At 40.2% G+C, this 25020-nt stretch overlaps 1 protein-coding gene across 9 annotated transcripts; it reads right to left on the bottom strand.

Moving 5' to 3' along the window:
* Positions 1 to 2482: 2482 nt before the first annotated feature.
* LOC116048365 (arfaptin-2-like) lies at positions 2483 to 14996 on the bottom strand. Of its 9 annotated transcripts, none has more exons than XM_036001502.1 (10): positions 14678 to 14996; positions 14454 to 14582; positions 13709 to 13817; positions 13391 to 13453; positions 11633 to 11719; positions 11389 to 11492; positions 7194 to 7415; positions 6952 to 7109; positions 6651 to 6825; positions 2483 to 3703 (listed from the first exon to the last, which is right to left on the bottom strand). In XM_036001502.1, exons 2-10 carry the CDS (start codon positions 14553 to 14555, stop codon positions 3548 to 3550), a joined length of 1176 nt encoding a protein of 391 aa, XP_035857395.1. In that variant the 5' UTR covers positions 14556 to 14582; positions 14678 to 14996; the 3' UTR covers positions 2483 to 3547. The 9 variants fall into 9 exon arrangements, with proteins under 9 accessions (XP_035857395.1, XP_031153303.1, XP_031153305.1 ...); XM_031297443.2 differs by having other exon boundaries at positions 14454 to 14562; positions 14678 to 14995; XM_031297445.2 differs by having other exon boundaries at positions 14454 to 14562; positions 14766 to 14992.
* Between the last annotated feature and the right edge of the window lie 10024 nt (positions 14997 to 25020).

The raw sequence follows: 25020 nt of genomic DNA, 5'->3' as shown, positions 1-25020 counted from the left end.
CCAGCAAATAAATAGACTAGGCCTACATGGCAAGTAATTAGTATGCGCAAAAAGTTCAAAAACAGGCCTACTTTGGTTAAACATTAAGCCATTTGACCAGCTCACACAATGTCATGTGTTTGAATGTGGTCAGACTGGCCTGTAGTCAATTAACAGCAAGCCTTTCAACTCTGCCCCAGAAATGATAAGTCCTTTGATTTGTATGCAAATATTTTGGTCCTCACTATCAAATAGCCTACTGGACTCCTCATCTGCAGTAGCCTTCATCAAAAGGAGGTTGAGGGAAGAAATGTCTGCCTTCATTTTTAAGTCAGTTATTTGAGATTTTTGACAAATATCAGCTATGTGCCAAGTATTGCAATGCCTTTGCAATACTTTTTAAATAACGTATGTTAAACATTTGGGGTTTGAGAGTATTTTTCAGACACAGATCATTTTGGCATGCTCATACTGTCACCAGTAGGCTACTGTAGGCCTACGTGTTTAGTATTTTCAATGTAGTTTTAGAAGTGTTTTGGAATTTGTGAAAAAAATACCTTACCCATTGTGGTGAGCCGCTTTGGTCCATTAATTAGACAACAAAACACAAACTTTAATCTGCTCCATTGTTTTATAGCCTAGCCTACAGCTAAAACGTCTATTGTTTTGGGAATTACACAGGTGTAATTGACAAAATATTGGCTTTTTACTCACGAAGGTTGAATTGCACTTTCAGTAACGCGCCTACATTTACGTACATTACTTGTCATCTGCAGCAGGGGCCGTTCAATCGTTTTCTTTATCGTTCCCAGTTTAGTAGGCTACATGCGCTATGTTGTAACCATAAACTGTTCAAACTCTATTTTTAAAAACCCGACTCCACTACTCCGGTGTTTTCGAGTAATAGACCAGTCCTACCGAAACTATTCGGCATGTGAATAGATGCTAACAGGCCACAGGGGGCCGAGTTTCCCAGGGTTGGCGCTGTCGCTGCCTACCTGCTGCGACTGAGTTATGTTTTATCTAATTCACGTAATTTTTTTTTTTGGGCAGGGGATAGGCCTACACTGTGAAGTGTAAATTATAAGGTTTCTGTCAATATTTTTGTCATGCTTGTATGGTAAAAACATGTGATGCTCTACATGACAAATGCATTCAGAGCTCTCCACCCCAGAGTTAATGCAGCCATGTTAATGATCTAGCCTGAAACTAAATCAGAGAGGCCAAGATACACACAACAGTTAAAATGCATACAGTAGGCCACAGGATGTGATGGGTTTCTGTCAAACCCATCAAGTCTACGGTTGACAAAGTATTTTTATACAAGGTCTAGAGTACCTGTATGGGCAACAGCTTGAACTGAGTTTGTAATATTTTCTGGTACTGCTTTTTTTATAGTAAAGGAATCAGTTACATTAGTTAAGTGTGAATAGAGCATGGTCTATTTGTCTTATCTCCATATTGCATTTCTAACTTAATTTCATTGAGTGTTTTCAGTGGGTGAACGTTGCTGATGACCCCTATCACCAAGGAGCAATTTAAAAAGAAATTGCTGCCAAAATCACAGTTTAGTGATCAACATACTTCAGTGTACCTTCCTACAGTAACCTGAACTACACCTTCAAATAATGAGTGTCATTTGATGACTATGAATTAAGATAAGTAATGGGAAGCATGTTTGAGATATCAGATTGTATTATGTACATAATTAATGGTGCTATACATATAACATATAGGCTATGTTCAGACTGCAGGCAAAAGTGGCCCAAATCAAGTAACCAGGTCAGACTTCTTCAGAAGTAGTGTGAACACTCAAATCTTGCCCAGATCAGATTTTTTCAAATCAGATTTAGACCAATTCCATATGTGGTCCTGAATCTGATTTTTTTCAATGCGGCTGCAGTGTGAACAACCAAGGCGGATTTGATGCGACTTTTACGTCAATCTACATCGAGTTAGCCCTAGAAACACAGACAGTAAAATTAAAAACTTGACTAGGCCTACGAAATGGAGAACAGTGATGGAGCGAGTCAATGGAGGGAGAGGGAGCTGTTAGACCAAATTAGTACGGGGAGATACTTCAATCAAAACTAGAAGGATCATCCCGTAACCGCTCCGTTTTTGAAAAAATAGCAAACGAAATGGAAGAACGGGGACACAGGAGAACGTGGCAGCATTGTAATAAATAATAATAAATAAACGAAAATGCTTACTTCCTCCATAACCTCCCTAACTTCAGTTCAACAGCGTGCTGCGTCTGATGTCATTGTTCTTTTGATCATGCTGGTCAATTCGAAACCGCAAACAGTTCACACTGGAATCTGATATAGGCCACATTTTAAAATGTCATGTGAACAGCCAAACAAAAAATCAGATGTGAGCAAAAAAAAAAAAATCTGAATTAAGCATTAAGACTTGCGGTGTGAACGTAGCCATATTGTTATATTGTCAGTTGTTTTCTGAGCTTCCCATATGAACCGACAGATGTGTGTCGACGGCACAGTTAAGTGAAACAAAACATCCAGCACATTTTAATGGAAATGCAGAACAAGACATTCGCCTGACTACAATTTAAAAGAAATATACACAACGTACAGTGTTATGTCACAGATAGACAGTAAATAAATAACAGAACAAGAGAAAAAAATGTACTCATACATTCTGTCCTTGAAGAGACACTGAAAAGTGTATTTTAACCTAGAGTGCATGTGGCATCACATGTATCCGGTGTTTCCATGGCTGTTTTAAAAACTGAGACTCTAAGGAGTCCCAACAGCGTTTTTTTAGTTGCGCACTGGCGCCTCCTATTAAAACATAGTCAACCAATGACTGGCTGTGTGTTGCATTTTGATAGTTGAGATATTTGTATTTATCATCGAAGCATACAACATATGGAGTGTAACATCTGTTTTCCCTTCTATGCATTGTAAACTGACCATTCAGGCAAGAATACCACAAGGCCATATTAGAAGAAAGTGGGATAACTCAGACAAGTATGCTATATCCTGATATATTTGATTTCATTCTGTAAAACTAAATTTGAAGAATATGGTTCAGTTGTGTATACCCAAGAGAAATAATAAATACAATTTCAGAGGATATTTCATAATTCTTTTTTAACATCATCCCGCTAATTTACTAATCTGATTAGTGCAATTCCTCCAATGTGATATATATCGCTTTAGACAACATAAAAAAACGACTAAATAATGCATGTGCAAAACTGCCAAGGGGTATCTCCACAATAGTAGACTATACTGTACATAAATAAGAAGTGATATTCATGTAAATGATTGTGCTACCTAAAGAATGAGAAAGTAATAAAAGGTCATTTTGTGAATTAACACGAAAATATAAATACAACTGAAACTGTTGTACTGCAATACGTAAAACTGAAAAAACATTACAAAAACAAAAATCTCATGTTTTTCTTTATCACTGGTCGCAATTGATCCTACAATATACTCTTTTTTATACATTTCATTCTTGTCCATCTAAGCACAATGCCAAGTTCTTCAGTGACCAGCGTGTCCCTGTGCATCTCAAACAGCTGTACCCCAAGCGCTCTTTACTGCTCCTCCAGCCAGGATGGCTTGTCTGATCCCGGGGGCTTTAACTTAACATTGAACTGTATTAGAGTTTGTTCCAGCTGCTCCTGGTTGCCAGCAAAGTAAGCTGAGATAGCATTGTGGAAGAGAAGCAGCTGCTTGTGCATAACCTTCACCTAGAAGAAAAAAAAGAAGAGGGACATTCTGCCATTACAAACAGTTTCAAGTGTTTACAGGAAAGTACAGCCCATGGACATCTATTCAAGCCATGTTTCGACACGAGGGTTCTGGGGTCTTTTAAGGGCGTTTTCACACCTACCTCATTTGGTCCAGACTTTCGGACTTTTCAGTTTGCAAAAAATTCCAAACCAAAATTACAGGTGTGAAACCTCCCCCGGACCATGGTCCGGATCAAAAGACCAAATTTTGGTCCGATAAAAAGGAGGTGGTCCGGTTCGCTTATAGTGTGAAAGCATTTTTTTGGATGGTTCGGTCTTTCGGACCAAATACAAGAAGCTCTGGCAGGCTCTCCTTGTGTTACAAGACCGGGGAAGCTCCTTTAAGGAATAGCTTGGTGCTTAGTGTGTAGGCTACATGAGAGTGTGTGTGACGGTGAATGCGCTCAGAGCAGACAGCTGTCGGCTCTCAGAGCAGAGAATACATCAGCAGTTTATTTGTTAAGTGGTAGTAAATGTACAGTGTAGGTTTCCGTTTGTCTCTGAATAAATGCTCCAGAAAGAAAGTTCCCAAAAAGAGCCGCGGCATTAGGGGAGAGCAGCAGTCAGTTTAAAAAACTCAGACACAGAGAGATGATACGAGAGGACGGGGAAGCCTGTCTACAAACCAATTAATTAAGAAGTATCTGGAGACGCAGCTCACGTATGTGATGACGGCAGGACGTAGTTTTGTCACGTATAGATCTTTAGTGCGCTTGCCTAACTGCAGTGTGAAACCAAAACTTACCGGATCAAATGTATACAATGTAACAGAAACATGAACCTTGGTCCGGACCTTGGTTCGGACTTTCAGGTGTGAAAACGCCCTAAGTCCCCAAAACTATTTTGAAGGAACTAGAAAGTTCCATCAGCCCATTGTTGTCTGTGTTTCCTCCGCAGTCTAAAGACCTGTGAATATTATATGGTGTATTGGACAGAATATCCGAGTGAAACTCGCTTACACTTCTGGTCTGAGAAATAATAGAACAACACCAAATTTATGCGGCCTTGGGTTTTCTGGTTTTGCTTTAGTGTTTCTTATATTTTAGAAGAAGCTGACAGACAGAGAATGAAGGAGAGGGCGACCATAATGAGAGGGAGATTATGATGTGTTGTGACACAGACAATGAGTGAGGTATGGTCATAATAAACTATGGTTACCATCCCTTAAACCATATATAAGTCCGTAAATTGTGTGCAAGGTTGTTATTGCAGGCTAGTAAATGCACTGTATTTTTGTTCACTTCCTATATTTGGGTCGGATTGTATTCTCACCTAAAGTGAACCCAACTCTAGTCAGTGCACTTGGAAGTGAACCAAGACAAGAAAGCAATGACAAATTGGAATGCATCACAACAATGTTTATCTGTTCTAAATATAATTTACTAACTTGCTGATTTTTTTTCTCATTCAGAATGCTATCCAAAATCAATTTTGAGTGGGTCTTTTATTAAAGGAGTAACTAAACACCTTCCTGAAGAGCAGTGTTTTACTGGTTCTCACTGGTTCTAGTTTCAAGTCTGTTTCACCTTCGACCACACCCAGCATCCCTGGTGCCTGTGGTTGGGTGTGGTCAGAGGTGTGTGCACTGTTGTTGTGTATCTGTACCCACTCCCAACAGTGATGCCATGGGGTCCAGTGGAGATCAGCAAAAACAAGATTTCAGAAGGTATTAAAGGGGACGTATTATGCTTTTCCGTGTTTTCTGTCATATCTACAATGTTATAAAGTTGGATTTTCAGGTAGATTTTCAAATAATGAGGTAAACGTATTTTAGACAAATACCTGTGAGCTAAAACGTTCAGATTTCCAACTATTCTTTTTCTACTCTTGGCTAAGTGTTACGCAACTCTAAGCCTGCCTGCTATGATTGGCCATCTGCTCCAAGTAGGCAAGACTGGAGTGTTTTTTAACCCTCCTGTTGTCCTTGGGTCAAGTCTGACCCCTTTTCAAAGTTTTCTATATCAGAAATGTGGGTTTCTTTCAACAAAATTGCCCAAAAATAACATGGATGGTTCAACGTAGCGCTCTTCGCAATTAAAATGTTTAAAAAAACGTCAAAGAATGTTGACTAAAATTACCTAAAAGTGACCAAAGCGCCAAAAACATTGAAAAAAGCGACTAAAGGCATTGAAAGCCTAGAAAACAGCAGAATAAAGCTTTGAAAAAAGCATCAAGCAAGGCACTAACAATGTTTTAAAGAGCGACAAAAACGTTAAAAAAAGTGTCAAAAATGTTAAAAAAAAGCTTCTTTTTTTTTTTTAAATATGTCATCTTGGTTGCCAGTATCGTTAAATTCTCCCTTATTCCTGGTCACATTACTCCTGAAACATGTTCTGTTAGTAGTATTTGGTTTAAAAGCCTTTATTTTGACTGTAGAAATTGTTGCTATTGGCTATTAAGTATCCACTGCTAACTACAGTAGCTACATGGCTAACGGCAGTAAACAATGTCATCTGGGCTGCAAATGTTGTCAAATTCTCCCCAATTCCGGGTCGCATTACTGCTGAAACATGTCCGATTGGGTAGTGTTTGGTTCAGAAGCCTTTATCTGTGATTTCTGACGGTAGAAAGTGCTGCTTTGTTCCACTACAATCTAACGTTAGCATACTGCTAACTATTAAGCAGCTACATGCTAACACGACATGGCTGTAATCTTGGCCAATGCTGGTCATTTCTCCCCAAATTCTCGTCACATCAATCAGCAGACTAGGCTTTTTCAGGAGGAGGGCTTAAAGAGACAGGCGCTCCTTAACATTTACTCTAACATTAAAGCATGTAAACATGTTCTACTACAAACACAAAATGCAAGTATAATCCTGAAAATGCTATATAATAGTTGCCCTTTAAGTTACTCTTTAATTATGCGGACATTTTGAAAGAAAACAGAAAATTGTGAACCACAAACCTTGTTTTCCTCCAAGAATTTGAGCTTGATGGTGACGTCACTACGCAGCCTTTCATATTTGTCTCTGTGGATCTGGTAATCATGCTGAGCCATCTCAATGCGGACCATGGTAGCTGCATCCCGAGGGCCCAAACTCAACTCCTCCAGATCAGACCGATAGGCATCAAACTCAAGTCTGCAAGCAAAAAAAACAAAAAAAAAAAACATTCAGGCTGTCACAGACTCTCATTCCCTAGGTGTTCACCATACAGGAATTCAGATCATATTCCACAACTCCACACAGGATGTCAGGGTTTGTTACCTTGCGTTTTCATACAGCTTAATGGTCAACAGAGTATCCTCCATTGTTTTGTTGACCAGGGTGTCGATACTGGACACAAAGAAACTGATGGCACCAAGCAGAGCCTCGCCATTCTTACACAACAGCTTCTGTGTTTCTGCGTTATACCCAAACTCGTCCTGCAGAGAAACACATACATTTTACCTGCTGACGTAGATTCCATGTGACATCACACAGGGAGCTCTTGCAATACTGTACAGTACCTGCAACTCTGGAGACTTCTGGCTGAGGTCAGTGAAGGTGTCTCCTAAAGCCTGTTGTGTCTGCACCATGCTTTGAAAATGACTGGTGAGTGCAGTGGCCAGTCTTAGGATGTGTTCATACTTGTTCTTGGTCTCTCTCAACACGTCAATCTGAGCTTCCAGTTCCAGGTCTACTGTTCGTGAACCTCGGCCAAACCTCTCTGAGAACATCTGCTTTGTACACTGCATGTGGATATGGACAGAGATTACAACAGACCCAGCGTTAGGGTTGAACAATATTGACAAAATGTGATATTGTGATATCGATTATGAATACTGCGAGATCGGTATTAATTTCAATATTTTTAAATATATGTAAAATTAATAAACGTCTGGGAAAACGCATCAAAATAGATTCATAACACATAAAACAAATTTTCTTACAACACAAGGGTTATTTCAACTGACTGTCATATTGGACTGGTACATGAATAAATAAATAAGGACCATGTCTACAGAACAGGACATGTACTGGTTGGATAGTATAACATATATAAATAAAGAGAATGTCTACAGAACAGGACATATTAGAAACAATAAATATAAAAAGAATATTGCATACTTATCCCGACACTTTCGATATAATATTGCGATAACGATATTGAGCCGATATATCATGCACCCCTACCCAGCGTCAAGAGAATCTGATGAACTTGTTCTGGTAGTACAAGAACATGTAGTCTGATCGACTGAAAAACGCACGTGGAAGTGGTCACAGTCGAAAAAACTAAAAGATTGCCTTTACAATGAAGTCATATACATGTGTCAGTAATAATATATGGTAATACAGGCAATATACTTAAAGCTGCGATATGCAGTATATTTTTGGTGTCATTGGGAAAAGATTCCATAACAACCTTTCAGCATATTGTTATTCAATTCGTCGGAGAGAAAACTAGACTTCTGCACCTCCACTTGGCTCTGTTGTCAGGCTTTAGAATAATCTAGCCATGGCGGGAGACAATCACAGGTCATTTCAGAGACAGAGAGAGAGAGAGAGAGACACAGAGAGACAGAGAGACAGACAGACAGAGAGAGAGAGAGAGAGAGAGAGAGAGAGAGAGAGAGAGAGAGAGAGAGTTCCTATTGGCTGCAGGAAGAGATCTCACTACTTTTTTCCCCACTTTCTACCTACTGCAGCTGATACATACATACACACACATATATACATATATACATATATATATATATATACACACACACACACACACACATATACATATATATATATATATATATATATATATATATATATATATATATATATATATACATATATATACACATATATACATACACACACACACAGCTAAACCTGATATAGTAAAAATAGGGATATGCTTTATACCAAAGGATACCCACAATGTCCACATGTATTTTAAATGTCTCTTGAATGCTATACACAATACACAAGTTTATGCGGGTAAAGGCCGTCACACACCGGGGATGTGACGAACAAACGACATGAAAATGAGAAATAATCTGCTGCGAATATTTTGCATCAAAACTATTCATATAATAGATTTTCAGATATTCACGGCAGCTCATCTAACATGTCGGTGGCACAGTTTGAGTTCCTTTTGGAGACGCTGCTGAAGAGAGGGAGAAAGTGACTGGAGAAGCTTTGTGAGCGGAAGGGAGAGAGATATCGGAGCAGGGCGGGAATTAACAGCTGTGAAGATATCAAGTAAATGTACAGTAGCTAGAGTCTGCAGTTTGAGCACAAATAAATGCTGCCTTTGTCAAGGTTGAAAGGAGTAATAAAGTTTGCCGTCTGTACCATAGACAGTAAAAGAATGGACAGAGTGACGCGATATACTTCGACGGAGACCAGTGAAGTCACTTTTCCGGTGATGGCTGAGCGTTACTGAGCAGCCTGTCGGTACACGATCCGTTCTGCCTGCACGATCCGTTCTGCACATGCGCAAGATAATACTGTTTTACGTATCCATACGACCTGCACGATCTGTTCCACGCTAGCCTATGGCTAGCCTCCACCGGGAAGCTAACGTTAGTTTAGCTAACAGCTAATTCGGCTAACCGCTAGCTGACAGCTAGATTCGGTCTAAAATAACGTTAACTCAAACGTAATGGGAAAAGCAGGCTACAGCTAAATTAAGACTTCACAGTAATAACAATAAAGACAAGTATTGAGTGATTGTATTTTAAATGAGCACAAGTAAAGTAGAACTGACGTAACAGCTGTTATATATGTTAACGGTTATTTTCACGTTTTATTTTGAGGGTCTTTTAAAGTTATTACATGCTGTCTCAGCTAGCAGTTAGCCGAATTAGCTGTTAGCTAAACTAACGTTAGCTTGGCTGTCGACCGGAAGCGTGGAACAGATCGTGCAGTGTCGTAAATCCTCGTACAACCGCGCATGCGCGAACATTTTGCGCATGTGCAGAACGGATCGTGCAGGCAGAACGGATCGTGTACCGACACAGCCTCCAACTGAGCTTGAAGACGTAGATGTCTGAAAGTTGGAAGTCTTCTGGTAGCTGTGCCAAGAGAAATCTCAATCATTCCCAATCTTGCAGAGACGGAGAGCGTCAGAGGCGCGGGAACTAGGGGTGCTGCAGCACCTGCAGCACCCCCTGTTGGTGCTGCAGCACCCCCTGTTGGCAAACTGCGATGACAATAAAATTATAGCTTATAAATATCTCTGGTTGTTGTTTCTGTTCCACGACATTTTGTATGTCATGTTTGGGGTGTGGGATGAAGAGAGGTATAATTTTAGTAATTGTATCAGCTCTACATCCGCAAACAAGAGGGCTTTTCACCGAGGTGGAACAGCTGATCCACTTTTGCCTCTGTTTACCAGTGTCTACGGCTGGCTCTGAAAGGTCTTTCTCAGCTCTTCACCACCTGAAAACCTGGCTCCGTAGCACTATCACTCAGAGTAGACTTTCACAAATGGCACTGCTTCACGTCCACAAAGACATTTTGGATAATCTGGATATTCAGGGTCTCATGGCAGAGTTTATCAGCCGAACTCCAGAGCGCAAATCTACGCTTGGTGTACCGAAATCATTGTAAGGTAGAGACACGGTGTCTTACATCTCTGCGTCTTTTTCCTGCCGCCGTGCAGGCCCAGATGGTAGCCTACATTTAGCCTAGTATGATTGTGATTTATGTATGCCTATTATAAAGAAACAAATTTGTCACATACTGTCGGAAAAGACGATAGTCTGTACAGTTACTTTGTGGCACTTAGGTCTTTTTTTTGGCCGTTATGCGCTTTATGAACACTTAATCTACTTGTGGTTGTTTTAAAATAAACATACATTGTCATCTAGACAACCGATTTCTCCCCCCCTGCCTGCAACCCCCGCCGGAAATGACCTCCCGCGCGTCTGGAGAGCGTAGGTATATGTAAGGAGATAACATGGACACAGGCTAATTATTGCTAACTAAAATGCTAGTTAACATTAGTAATTAAACTTAAACAGCTAATGTAAGTCCAAACTGCCTGCGTGCCTCTCCTGACTATACGGTAATTCCTCTACTGTGCGACAGAAAGTCCGATTTTCCCAGCCTATTTTTATAAAAACGTCTGCTACGGAGCCATAACGTGAGGTACAAGGTAATGGAGCCTTTTATACATTGTTGTGTTTCTTTAGAAATAAACAATGGACAAATAGAGTCTTTAAATGCTTCAGATGTAAAGTTATTCGCTGTCCAAGTGACGCCAAAATGAATGGGAGTCAATGGAATGCTAACGGGAGGTGATGGCTTGTTAGCCTCAGAATCCCCCCATAGGAGGTACGCTTTCCGGATGCTCGCTTACCCCCTTGGTCTGTACAGTGGCAGTCTATGGTTCGGACAGCAGCCTCTGTGTTGTATTATGATCCTCGTAAGTAAACAACATAACGTGATTGGTTGATGTCTTTATTCGCATCGCGAACACTCAGAAAAATCAGCCTTGTTTTGAAAAAAAATTATGCCGCTTTATCGCCGCGTAATATTCGCGTTCTGTGAGAAAGTACTCGGGACAAAAACAACGGTTCGAAAAAAAATCACATTGACGTGCAAATCAATCGCACGAAAAAAAACGTCCCCGGTGTGTAAAGAGTGATGAAAGGACGAACATATCCATTTCATCAGCTTATGGTAACGTTTAAAAACAAAGTATCCTCACACAGTGCACTATACCTTATACGTGTTTATCCCCCATTTCTTTACACTGTCCAATTTCTCCACTGCCACACCACGAGAAACTTCTTCAGTGGAATTACCAGTGTTATTGTTCGACGACCCTAACAGAGAGAAAAGAAGAACAATATAAACTCTAATGCATGATATCCTGTCAAAGTTTACATGGCAGAGGTTGCAGAAATTGCATGGGCCATGACAATGAGTGAGGACGGTGTGGACATGGTGATGAGCCTGGTGATACCTGGATGCTGGTTTGGGTGTTGGGCAAGTCGACTGGCTGCAGATTGGCTGTTAGGCAAGCCAACGCCCCTGGATTTCATGCGAATGTCTGAAATGAGCGTGATGATGATCAAGAGTGAGGATGAGGAAAAGGGCATAGAGTGAAATACGTGTCAAAAAAGTGTGGCAGTAAGATATGCAGTTTATGCAGAGTATGTAAACTGAAAGAAAAATGTTAGGCTCTGTGGTGGAGGATACATGATAAGTTGGAGTTAAATGGCTTTTATAAATAACCCACCATGCAGGTTTCTCATGCAGAAGAAAGGGATTTATAAAAAGATGAAAATGGGATGCATGGAACAACCCAAAAATGGCAAAACAGTCATCCAAAGAGCATTTTACAGTACAAAAGAGGACATTGTTATTAGACAAAACAACATTTAATTAAAGGTCCTATGACATGCTGCTTTTTGGATGCTTTTATATAGGCCTTAGTGGTCCCCTAATACTGTATCTGAAGTCTCTTTTATATAGACCTTAGTGGTCCCCTAATACTGTATCTGAAGTCTCTTTTATATAGACCTTAGTGGTCCCCTAATACTGTATCTGAAGTCTCTTTTATATAGACCTTAGTGGTCCCCTAATACTGTATCTGAAGTCTTTTATATAGCCCTTAGTGGTCCCCTAATACTGTATCTGAAGTCTTTTATATAGCCCTTAGTGGTCCCCTAATACTGTATCTGAAGTCTCTTTTATATAGACCTCAGTGGTCCCCTAATACTGTATGTGAAGTATCTTTTATATAGACCTTAGTGGTCCCCTAATACTGTATCTGAAGTATCTTTTATATAGACCTTAGTGGTCCCCTAATACTGTATCTGAAGTATCTTTTATATAGACCTTAGTGGTCCCCTAATACTGTATCTGAAGTCTCTTTTATATAGGCCTTAGTGGTCCCCTAATACTGTATCTGAAGTCTCTTTTATATAGACCTTAGTGGTCCCCTAATACTGTATCTGAAGTCTCTTTTATATAGACCTTAGTGGTCCCCTAATACTGTATCTGAAGTCTCTTTTATATAGGCCTTAGTGGTCCCCTAATACTGTATCTGAAGTCTCTTTCCAGAAATTCAGCCTTGGTGCAGAATTCCAGCCACTAGAGCCAGTCCCACAATGAGCTTTCCTTAGGATGTGCCATTTCTGTGTCTGTAGCTTTAAATGCTATTGAGGAGGAGAGAGGGGGGGCAAGGTGGGGGTGTGGCCTTGACCAACTGCCATACTTCGCTTGTTTTCAAGCCATGATGTCTCTCTCTCATTGGTGGGCCAAATTCTCTGGGTGGGCAAAGCAGAGAAAGGGGAGGTGACCTTTCCCCTTATGACGTCATAAAGGGAAGATTCCAGATTGGCCCATCTGAGCTTTCATTTTCTCAAAGGCAGAGCAGGATACCCAGGGCTCGGTTTACACCTATCACCATTTCTAGCCACTGGGGGACCATAGGCAGGCTGGGGGAACGCATATTAATGTTAAAAAACCTCATAAAGTGAAATTTTCATGCCATGGGACCTTTAAAGTGACAGCCCTATAGTATCAGGTTAGTGTACTCCTAATTTTTAAAACTGCCAAAACATTTCTTGTTGCTGAAGCTGTGAAGAGGTACAAGCAAGGTTGCATACAACTCCCTCGGTCAAGCAATATCAAAACCTCTTATATGGGCCGTAGACCAACATATGAAGGTTAACTTAGGAACCCCAAAAAAAGGGTGGTTAGAATACACAGCCACCTGGTCCGGGTGCAGGGGCTCGTCTTCTGTCCAGATACTCAGGGTTGAAGCGAACTGCAGGCCCTATGGGATACGGATGTTTGTAACATGAACCAGGAGCCGAGAGGTCAGCAACTCTCTAGTGACACATCAAAATACAAGGAGGAAGAGCTCTCGCTTCTTAAAGGGGTATTAGGTATCGACCTCTTTCACTGAAGGATTGCAACAACATTGACAGATCTCTGGCACAGCGCATTGCAGTCTGCACAGCCTGTGTCCGTAAGAATAAACAACAAAGCAATACCTGTAAAGGATGGCAATCAGGTTTTCTAACAGTACCTTTGATGGTGCTGGTGGGAATGATGCCCCCTGCAGGTCCTCCATAACCTCCTGAGACAATGCTGGTTTCATTCAGGTTGGGTCCAGACACCATCACCTGCTGCAAATCCTGATGGATTCACAACATATTGTTAATAAATATGGTTTAGAAGAAGGCATTAACGATTATCACATTTGAGGGCCCAGACACTTTATCTAACATGATCAACTGAAAGTATCTCTCATCCAAAATTGTTGATATTATAAATAGCTGTACAAGTTGCCATATTCCAAAATTTAAATATGAAACAACGCTTTGTGTTTCAATGTAAAGAAGCAATGCAGTTTTTTTTGTCACATTTTCCCAACTAAAACTAAGTGATCCAAGTCAACCTGCACACATGACATAACAACAGAACATACTGTCCCACACTACAGTTATGCATGTTATTGACTGCTTGTCATGCAAGCTCATATGACGTAAGCATCCTATCCCAATTAATGTCAAGCGTACTCACTCTCCATGCGCTCAACGCACCATTCCCAGTTGCAGGTATTGATGGTGATATTGGTATAGCTACAGTACGTTACATAGCTGCAGGCCTGTGTATGGTTAGATAACAGCTGGCCTAACCAGCCTCAGTCCTAGACTGTGCTATAATGTGAAAAGGGATAGAGAACCACAAACTGAGCACAACATGCCAAAAACAGATTTAGTAAAATGACATAGTCAGGGAGATGATGAGAGAAAATGTGACTAACTGACCTGCTCCAGGCTGTCATCCTCTGGCAGAGTTCCTGTGTCTCCATTGCTGTTAATGGGGATCTCCATGGTAGCAGCCTTGCTCATGATACTGTCTGCCATCATTTAATCTCTGCAAGATAGCACCAAACCCTGACAGATAAGGATGTTATCATGTTTGCAGTGTGACAAAATGATAATCACACAGCGTTCTAGTACACATCGACACAAAATAACAGCTTGCTTACATTGATGCTAACGCGGCTGGCTAATCTCAGCGGTGCTGATGTGGCCGCTAGTGAGCTAACGTTACTACTTGACAGCTAGCTTCCTCACCACTGAAGCAAACCTCAAGTCCAGTTGTCCGAAGGAGAAACAAGCCGTTGTTTGCACAGACAGCAGCCCTGAAATACAATATAAGTTCAACGGAAAAGCACCGTTGTTTTTTTAATTATTATTAAATGCTAAATCCATGATTTTTCTCCCTGCAACGTTCACGTTATCTGCCTGCTTCCATGTAATTCGGCCAGAAAATCCCTGCATCCAGCCAGCTAACAGCTTTAGTAGTATCACTTCGAAATAAAAGTTTGTGTTACTTTTATTATACTGCAAGTCACATGGCTGGCTTTTAAAAGCAAATCACTTCGTGTAAAAGCTATAATGTATACTGTTTAGTGGGTGTTCTTTGACAAATGAGAGGCTGGAAGGGTATGCTGTGAATTGATGCTCTTATTTTGAAGGATAATATTGTCGTAGCATCATCCTCCCCCGCTCCGTCTTCCACGTAGTGCAGTGCTGACGTAGCTGTAGCTTTATCCCTGCTTACTGCTGGCTGCAGTCAGTGCTATCCTGGCACTGTCCTGAAGATGTCACTAACAGCTCACTGACTAGTGAACTAAAAGAAAAGCTGACATGTCAAACATACAGTACCTCTCCATCAGTAACTCGATTAAGGCGCTGGCCCCTCAAATGTTGTGAGTATTAATCATTAGAAGGCAGGTTGTTGCGTACTGCCTGTTACATTGATTGCCGTATCTCTTGAAATCAAACTGTATAAATACAGTTGTTTGTTTTTAGATGTGAAAGGCCTCGAGATAGACCTCACCCTAGTAAACTGACCACACTTCCAATTATTTGCCTCATTTGTTTCAATCAGGGATGCGAGGGGAGTGCACATGGTTTCCAAATGTAGAAGTTTTGCTGTACTCCAGGTCTGAACAGAGAACCAGGCCCTCACACCCACCCCCAATGGATTCCTACAGTGAAATAGATAATTATCCTTGATGTGCTGATTTCCTACAAGAGACATATTTTCCAAACATCTAAAGTCTCATGTTGAGAACCCCATCGAACATCATCGTCCTCCTGCTTTTTCCTCAGGCTTCTGCATTGCATCCCAAAGATCAAAGACAACATGGCAAATGATGAAGCTGGGCTAGTCATGTTTCCCCCTTAATCAACAAATCAACATGTCAAAGGTTATTTGACTGGCATGATACGGGTTCTGCTTTTGATCCTTGATCCTGTCAAAATTCATAGAGTATAATGTCGGACAAGGTATGCGCTGCTGCACCTTATACAAACATAACGAAGTTGTATGTTTACATTCTCAATCATCCAGTTTATAAGATATCTTGAAGTATGTAGAAGCAGCAAAGTAGAATCTAAAAGTCAAAGGAAAGTGCTTTTCGGATTATCGAAAATGCAATGGATGCCTGAATTTGTCCATCATGCAGGCTTCAATAGAAATGAATGGGAGACTGAGTGAATGTTCGTAGGACTGAAGTGTAATTTGACCAGACCTTTAACCTTAATGACTTGTATACGTTGAAGTCACATTTTAACACAAGTTTACATGCCTGACCTGTTGAGATGTCCATTTGTCTTCTACATCAGGGGTGTTAAACTCAACTTCACTAAGGGCCAGACTGGAAAATGAGAATCACATCAAGAGCCAGATGTATAGTTTATTGACATCCTATTATTTAAGTCAAATATTTTAACTGTATTATTGCATGTCTCATTTAGCTTTCTCACTTACAATTTGGGCCTCATAAAGCCCCAAAAAAGTCAGCAACAAAGATCCTTAGCCATCATAGAAAAAAAGTGACAAAACTATTGAAAAAAACACCAAAAAAGATGGAAAAGACGACAAAAACATTGGAAAAGGGTCAAAAACCTCGGAAAAAAACACAGAAAAAGCATCAAAAATTAAAACAAAAAAATATATATATAAAAAAAACAACTAAAGCATCGAATAATTGCCCAAAACATCAGCAAAGCCAGCAAAAACATTGAAAAAAATCGCCACAAATGTCGGAAAATTGACAAAAACTTGTCAAAAAGTGACCAACACTAGGTGGGCCAAAATGTATTGTGAACCTAAATTGATATGCGGGCCGGATCAAAATCTGCCAGGGGCCGGATTTGGCCCACGGGCCTTGAGTTTGACATCTGTGTTCTACATCATTAGAATCAACCATTGGTGCTCTGTATTATACTGGGTAGAGTGTATGTAACAATGCTAATTATCTCTACTTCTCCTTATCGCAAGTATGTTTTGTTGAGGACACCAGTCCACCTAGTAAATCCCTAGTGACCTGTCAAAAACAGGGATTCTAAATTGGTCCGGTGCAAGAAAGTATCTCTACCTTTACTTACGAAGCAGAAAAACAACAGACAAATCCAATACAGTAATGTGTTTTGAGTCATAAAACATATTTTTTTACAGAGGACAGGAAGTGGGGTCACAGAAATGCCATGATAACAAGGCTGTGGCTGTTACCATCATCTCAAAGCTAAATATCTCAGTGGTTGGCCAGTTATACTTTAGTTCCAGTTTGGTGAGTGAATTATTGTATGGGTATGTTTTGACTTACCATTTGAAGAGAGTGACTGACTCAACATCCTTTAGCTCTGGTACCTTTGACCCCCACATTATTCACGGGCCACAAACAGTCTGCTGTTGCTGAGGCTTGAATTTTAAAACCAGTTGTTTGGAGTTGGGGGGAAAAGGAAATTATGTGCAGCAGCTAGTTACCGACATTGCACAAGATTGCAAACTGCAATTAGGTACTTGAGGCTTATTAAAGCAGACTTTAATCACAAATTCTGTCATGTTTCAGCATGATAAACATCACATTAACTTAGCTTCGTGACAGTCAACAGTTTAATGTTTTAACAAGAGCAGTGGGGGGCGGGCTTCATACCCGTTGTCAAGCTCTCTCTACTCTCACCCTTGGATAGACATTTAAAGACACAAAATTCTCACACCGGAGAATGTAAATTTAGTGTCGCCTATAAATTTAGAACAAGATCAAATTAAATTTTAAAGGTCTCAGGCGGGGACTGAGACTACATGTCACTAAGCCAGCGTATGCATGTGAGGGGAGCGTGAGACCTAGACCACAGTGTACCCCTCCCCTTGTCATTTCAGAGAATAGTTCATCTTGTTTTTAATGATCATTAAGCACGCTTCCAGATGTTGGGAGGTAAATTCATCCCCACACAGTCCCCTGTGTTCTGTAGCAGCAAACAAGAGTACTGGAGTGGAGAGGAATCCAGAGAAACATTTTCGTTACATTTTAAAGCATATGGAAGTCATTTTTTTATGCTGTCTTTAATGTGTTTTTTAAAAAAAAGTCTGTCAACCTTTTTCCCAGTTGATGGTTTAACCCTTGTTGTCTTCGGGTCGACCATGCAACATTTTGTTTTTCTGGGTCAAAATTTAAAATTCAAACTTATTTTTAACTTAGTTTTTCTTTCTGCGTTTTTCATGCTTTTTCCGACATTTTTGGCACCTTTTTCAACATTCTTTTTTGAATTTATTTTCAAATGCTATAAAATTGAATAAAACACCCAAATTCAATGAGTCCTTATGTTTTTTCTCCCAGCAGTTTTCCTTGGATTAGGGTGGCACCTAAATCATGGTTGCAGCTGTTGCCATGGTCCTGCTCCGCGCCCTGCTATGCCCTGCTACGCTCTGCAGTGCCCGGCTGCTACTCCCTGCTATGCTCTGCAGTGCCCTGCTGCTACGCCCTGCTATGCTCTGCAGTGCCCTGCAGTGCCCTGCTACACCCTGTAACGCCCTGCAGTGCCCTGCTACACCATGAACTACTACAACTACTGTTTCTAGTCATAGTTCCATTATCTTTATTGTGACTGTTATTGCCACTGTTCATCACACCCCCAACCGGCACCGTCAGACACCGCCTACCAGGAGCCTGGGTCTGTCCCAGGTTTCTCCCTAAAAAGGAGTTTTTCCTCGCCACTGACGCACTAAATGCTTGCTCATGGGGGAATTACCGGAATTGTTGGGTCTTCGTAAATTATAGAGTGTGGTCTAGACCTACTCTATCTGTAAAGTGTGTTGAGATAACTCTTGTTATGATTTGATACTATAAATAAAATTGAATTGAATTGAATTAGATGCTGTGATTATCAATCGGACAATGTCTGAAAAGACGAAACATAATTAAGAACACAACATATTTATGTTTTCCCTTCATTGAATAAAAGTATGAAAAGTTTAGATACGGGTCTGTGTGAAATAATAAATGGTTTAGAGGGGTAAATTACATTTCTAATGACAAGAAACATTTTTTTGATTGACAGATCAGTGCTGACATAAAGAATCTTTGTTTCATTTGATTGTGTTCTCTTCATTTTGAAGGCTTTCATTTAGGAATAAACACAGAGCTGGCGAGAGTATATTTATTATTTAGTCCCCAACAACTGATAATATCTGAAATATCTAACACATGAAAACAAAAACAAACTTCAGAGTATTATTTAGTAAGTGTAATATATAAAACATGAGTAAAGTATGAGTCATTTCCATTTCCAAGGTTTTTTCTTCCATTTTTTCTTCCATTTTTGAAGATTTTCTCTTCTATACAAAACACCTCTGTGGCAGTGAGCACAACAACCTTGGGTATATGGCGTGAGAGCAATAACCCCCAGAAAATACAGGCTTTGCTATTGCTCTGATGTTTCCACTTAAATTCACCTGCATAATCAGAGGGACAACCAGTCAGAGGCCGCAAATAAAATGAGGGGGCAATTTAAGAATTGTGAATCCCGCAAAGGGCTTGTTGGCATTTTCACTGAAGTGTTAAAGCAGTTGTTCATTTTGTTGTCATGAACGCTACCTTTGCTTAGGACACAGAGGCTGTGGTCAGGATATGCACGATAAGGCAGTTGTTTAGTTTCTTTATACTGTTTACTTACTTTGTCAGTCATGCAATTTTCTGCTTTGCAGGTCTCCAATTTTGCGATCTCGTTCATTTTAGTTTCAGGCATTTTCTCAAACCATTAATTAGGACGGGTATGAAGATTTGAACTCCATGTTCAACATAACAAGATATACATAGTAGTACAATATAAATATAACTCATTCACAACAACTTCTTAAAGAAGCCATGAAGCACCTCTTGACACAACTTACTTCAGCAAACTGCAGAGACTGTCAATGATGGCTTTATTAAAACTTGGGGGGGGGGGGGGGGTACCGGCTTTGACTCCAGTACACGTTTTCCTGCTTCCAACGTTACATCCAACGTTATATGATTGCTGCATATACCAAACTAACTTTTCTTCACTTTCCTGGAGCATGATCGGATAGCATACAGGAACATTGCAACATGTTGTGTAAGTTTGCCTCTAACTTTCACCACTTATACCTTATTACGTTAATACCGCCGTTTAAAAAAAGAGACTCATACGCCTATTACCAGGGTACCTGTAACGTTACGCCTATAACGTATATCTCCCTCACAAAAACCTGGACAATAGATTTATTACGGGGGAACTAACTTCGACACCGAATACTTTCATGTATTTAACATAGTCTTTCCCATAGGTTGACTGCAGCAATTTAAAAAAAAATGTTGACGATGCTCTGTACAGCATCGGGGGGAGGTTCAACGGCTTTGACTTTGACTGTTTTGTGTTACGTGATTACTGGATATAACGTTAACAACCAAACTTTTCTTCGCTTTTCCGGAGCAACAGCGGATGCTTACATGGACATCGCACGAGAAACGAGACGAGACAACGCCACCGTCATTAAACTGTGGTGATATCATGCAATCTCGTTGACGAAAAAGACAACACTACAATGTTTTATCTCTCTCTCTCTCGCTCTGCACACACACACACACACACACACACACACACACACACACACACACACACACACACACAAACAGTCCAGACCTAAATGTGAGATTGTCTCTGTAGGCTCTACTCCTCGCTCCGGTTCTGGTGGTTGATTAACGCAGATAGGTGTTGAGTCCATGAGGTCTGATTACTCCACATTTTAATTGTGATATTATTCTGAATCTGCCACGTTTTCTGTCAGGTTAATATAGTAGCACAATGTCTTCCTCTGATGTAGACGTAGCCTACACTGTAAGTCAGTAGTAGGCTATACAGTGAAGTTGCATATTAAGTGGTTTGGAGTCCTTCTGTAAGTAATTTTGGGGTACAATTTGGTTTTGGAGAATTCTACAACCAGCAATACCACAGGCCAAGCAATCGGCCCGTTCCAAACAGGCACATTTTCAACAGGCACTGTACTAGTCATCTTCAATGCGACACAGTGTGCGTTGCTCTGTCCAGCTCTCACTGGGTCCTTCATCTGCAACCAAACAGAGGAATGTCTGCATTCTGTCAATTGACCACAGTGTGGTTTTACGGGATGTCATTTTTTTAAAATCTGGGTTGAGTGAATTAAAGAATTCCGGTCGCTATTGTCGGTACCTCGGCTATTTAAAATGGCGGATGTCCCATGTGACAATCCTCTCAGACCAATCACTGGTCTGCGCTGTTTTAACTCCACCTTCTAGTATTGGCTCAGCTCACTCGGAACCTCGACCAAAAAAAGTACAAATTCATTTCAAACCTTTATTTAAACTCATAAGGTTCCAACAATGTTTGCCAATGGAAAACCAAAACAGAACAGTTCCAAGTGAGTTGAGTCGAGTTGAGCCATACCATGCCGTGGAAACAAAGCTATACATACAAACCTTCCTCCACCTAGTGCAGTTACTCAACCCTCACCTTTATCAGCTGTTTTGGGGGGCTCAATCAGGGATTATGATCTTCAACTTAGCATATACATTCTAGTAAACTTTGTAAATAAACATGCAATGATGTCAAAAGGAATGTGTCATCTGCAAACAGAGAAATACCACTCTTGTGACACCAATTTGGATGCTTTATAGACTTCAGGTGAGTGTTGATATCTTGTCCATGCATATATTACAAGTAGAGGAGTGGACACAGAGCATCCCTCTGAAAGCTTAATGCTCACATTGAGCGACTCGTAAAAAATGCTCAGAGAACCATCACAGCTGTGATTCTAAATGTACAGGAACCAGATAGATCATACTTATACTGCAGTTCTTCACACAAGATACTTTGGGGAACTTGGTTGCAAGCTTTTTCCAAATTTACAAAACATATGTAGACAGGATTAGCAGACTCTCATGATGCCTCATTTAACTGAAAGGATAAAAAGTGCACCACTCTACAACCAAGAAGGAATCCTATTTGTTCTTTTGAATAGGTTTGACAATTGGCTGGAGTCTCACTTCCAGCACCTTGGCAGAGGCTTTCAGAGGAAGGTGTGACTCCTGGTAAAAGCTTATTCACATCAATCTATCTGCTTTTATTAAAAGTATGGGCACCGCCATTCATGTTTGCTAATTGAAATGTGTTTTCAAAAGCTGTGACACACTGACGAAAGATTTACAACATCCAACAATATCCAGAGCATTAGCTTTTCAGGTCAGCTCTCATCTAGTGTAGGGATTTTTAACTACATCAGGGACATCTGCCAAGGATATGTGTTCACATCCTCCTGAATCTTCCTACTCTGCTTCCTGAGCAGAGAAGATGTCTATTGCACGTGACATGACTATAAAGGACAAGAATAAGCTTGTTGTTTTATCCCCTGAAATATCATTAACCAATCTATTTAATGTAGATTTGAAGCTTTTTTTTAACCACCATTGTTCAAATAGATGCTGCACAACATGTTAATGCTATAACAAATGTTTATAAAGTGTTTAAATCCATTGAATGTTAAAAGGTAAAATATCCTTAATGAATCTTTTTCCTACATGACTGATTGCCATGATCATATTATACACTTTTGCAGACTGATGTTAAAGGTAGAATATGTAGTGAGTATCTGCTTACTACACACCAAATACTAACTCTGTCACTTAATAAGGTACAAGCTGCTTCACATATGTGCCTGTGTTAGTTAATGGCTCAACTACAGACCCTATCTGCACTGCACGAACAGCTAAAGTCAAACTTTTGCCAGGCTTCTACACTTTTTATGAGCTACAGTACATGCTTACTGGTGTCTCGCAGTGTTCAAAGTGATATGTAAATCTGTTTGAAATTAGGAGTCTGAAGATTGATACATTTAGAAAGAATCTACTGCAGAGGAGACATTTCAAAATGTCACAGGCACTGGTACAATAAGTGTAGTAAGCTGTTTTATTCGGTAGCCTAACAACTTGGTGCATTAAGAAATAATGGATAGAAAAATCAGTTCTGTCCGTGGTCCCCATGAGTAAAACCCCTTTGTCTTTTTACCCATGTTTCCTAAAAGCAGCAGCATGACTAGCAAAAGAAATATGTGAACGTTCCTTGTAGCGCTGCTTTGTACTCTTAAGTTCTGAACTGCATGTGTGCCGGACAGCCAGTTGAAGAAGCCAGTTTGTTTGCTTGTTTATTCTACAAACACACACACACAGCACGCTTTAGAAGGACACAAATCATGGCACGAATGTAAGAAATGAATTCATTAATTAATTCAAACATTTCTTTTTGTTTGGACCATCCTATAACATAAATGATTTTATTCTGGGGGGTTTCTGGGACAGCTGTGGTACAACAGGTCATACATTAATCAAAGGATTGGTGGTTTGATCCCTGGTTACTCTGTATGTCCTTGAGCAATGCACTGAACACCAAACTGCTCCTGCTGAGCAGACCAGCACGTTGTGTGGCAGCTCTACCTCCACTGGTACGAGTGAAGAGGCATCGTGTTCATGTGCTGCTGCCATTACATAAAAATGTGTAAGCATGTATGTAGTGATACTGTTATAGATGAAAAACATTCCAATAAAAAAATGACTTGAAATGAGTTAAACTTGGACAGGAAGCACACTGTCAGCTCGTCTCTTCTTGTGGTATCTTTGAGTGATGCACCGTTCAGCAGTGTGTCCACATTTCTGGATTTCTGAATTTCTTTTCCAAACAACTGTTTAATGTGACTGACAATGTGGGTTGGACAACTGCGGTCAGTTTGCACTTGAAATGTCTTAAGGGTGTGTTTTGATGCTCTCTGGCAACATTCAGAGCGATGTGGTTTATTCAGTTTCAATTACAAGTTTCGGACAAGGCAGTATATGGCATTGGTATCAAAAAAGAGGTTCCTAACCCTTGGAAACGGTAAAAAACTTTTTTTTACCGTTATGGGAGCCTATTAGGTTTTTTTCCATGGGCTTTAAGGGAAGAACCATGATTCACCTCCCACCCTGTGAATACTAAAGGATACTCTTTGAAGTTTTAAACCAGACTTGCAAATCAGAACACAACTTTCTCATCAATCCAATCCAAGAGAGGATCACTGAGGCCCTTAACGACTTTAGGAAGTTCAGCTCTAACTCTGCACACCCCAAATCCCTCATCAGTGTAGTCTACTCACATTGGGCCTACATGGACATTGATTTACCTTTCACCTTATGTTGTTTTTCAATCTGGGTCTTCTTTCAAAAAAACAGCGAGTTTTAAAAAAGGATTTTCCACATTAAACATGAATGGACTGATTAAGAGCTAAACAAAATAGAAAATGACAGACAAAGAATAGAAGCAGAGGCAGAAAAGACTATTGCAGTGTCCAACAGCCATTGCAATGACAACTGAGAAGGATAGCTTGTTCTGCAAAGAACGAGAAAACAACCCAACCAGCACACAAAGAAGATCATTTGAAAGAAGAAATCAAATGAGTAGGCTATTAAATATAATATATATAAAACTCTTCTTTTTTAACCTACAGCATTATGACCAATCTCAACATTGATCTCCGGCCAGAAACAGCTGACTATGCAGAGTACAGTATTTTGTATGTTGTAATGTGTAAGTTCAGGCAGTACAAACAGCCTGTACAGTAGTTACAGTAGCAGCTCAGATGTAGAGATTCTTTCAAGTCTGCCATCATCAAATATTTATTCCCGTTTTAAGTTTAATTAACAGAACCTTTGGTTACATTATTTCGATTGCATTATATTATTTGGCCTATATATGCCTTTGATCTGGATCTTGCAGCATCTGGGTCTTGGGTGGAACAGTACCAATACACTGCAGCTTTCTAGTCTTGCCAAATAGACATCATGATAATCAAACCTGACTCACCCTTAAATATGTAGCTAGCTAGGTTCAAGAGCAGAGCAGAGTAATGTTTCACTTTCACTAAAGTACACAGTAGCCTTTAGCAAAACTTCCTTAGTTACATTTTATATACGATAGTCCAATGCAGATAAACTCACTATAATATGTCAGGAAAGAG

Source organism: Sander lucioperca, chromosome 5, assembly GCF_008315115.2.
Source record: "Sander lucioperca isolate FBNREF2018 chromosome 5, SLUC_FBN_1.2, whole genome shotgun sequence".
In the NCBI taxonomy this organism is placed as follows: Eukaryota; Metazoa; Chordata; class Actinopteri; order Perciformes; family Percidae; genus Sander; species Sander lucioperca.
The sequence above is the reverse complement of the archived record's forward strand: the minus strand, read 5'-3'. Positions and strand labels throughout refer to the sequence as shown.

Coding starts and splice junctions, on each gene's coding strand:
- LOC116048365 (XM_036001502.1), bottom strand. CDS start 14,555: ATGATGGCAGACAGTATCATGAGCAAGGCTGCTACCATGGAGATCCCC. Junction 13,454..13,708: donor TCCCACCAGCACCATCAAAG/GTACTGTTAGAA, acceptor CGTATCCCATAG/GGCCTGCAGTTCGCTTCAAC. Junction 11,493..11,632: donor ACACCCAAACCAGCATCCAG/GTATCACCAGGC, acceptor TCTCTCTGTTAG/GGTCGTCGAACAATAACACT.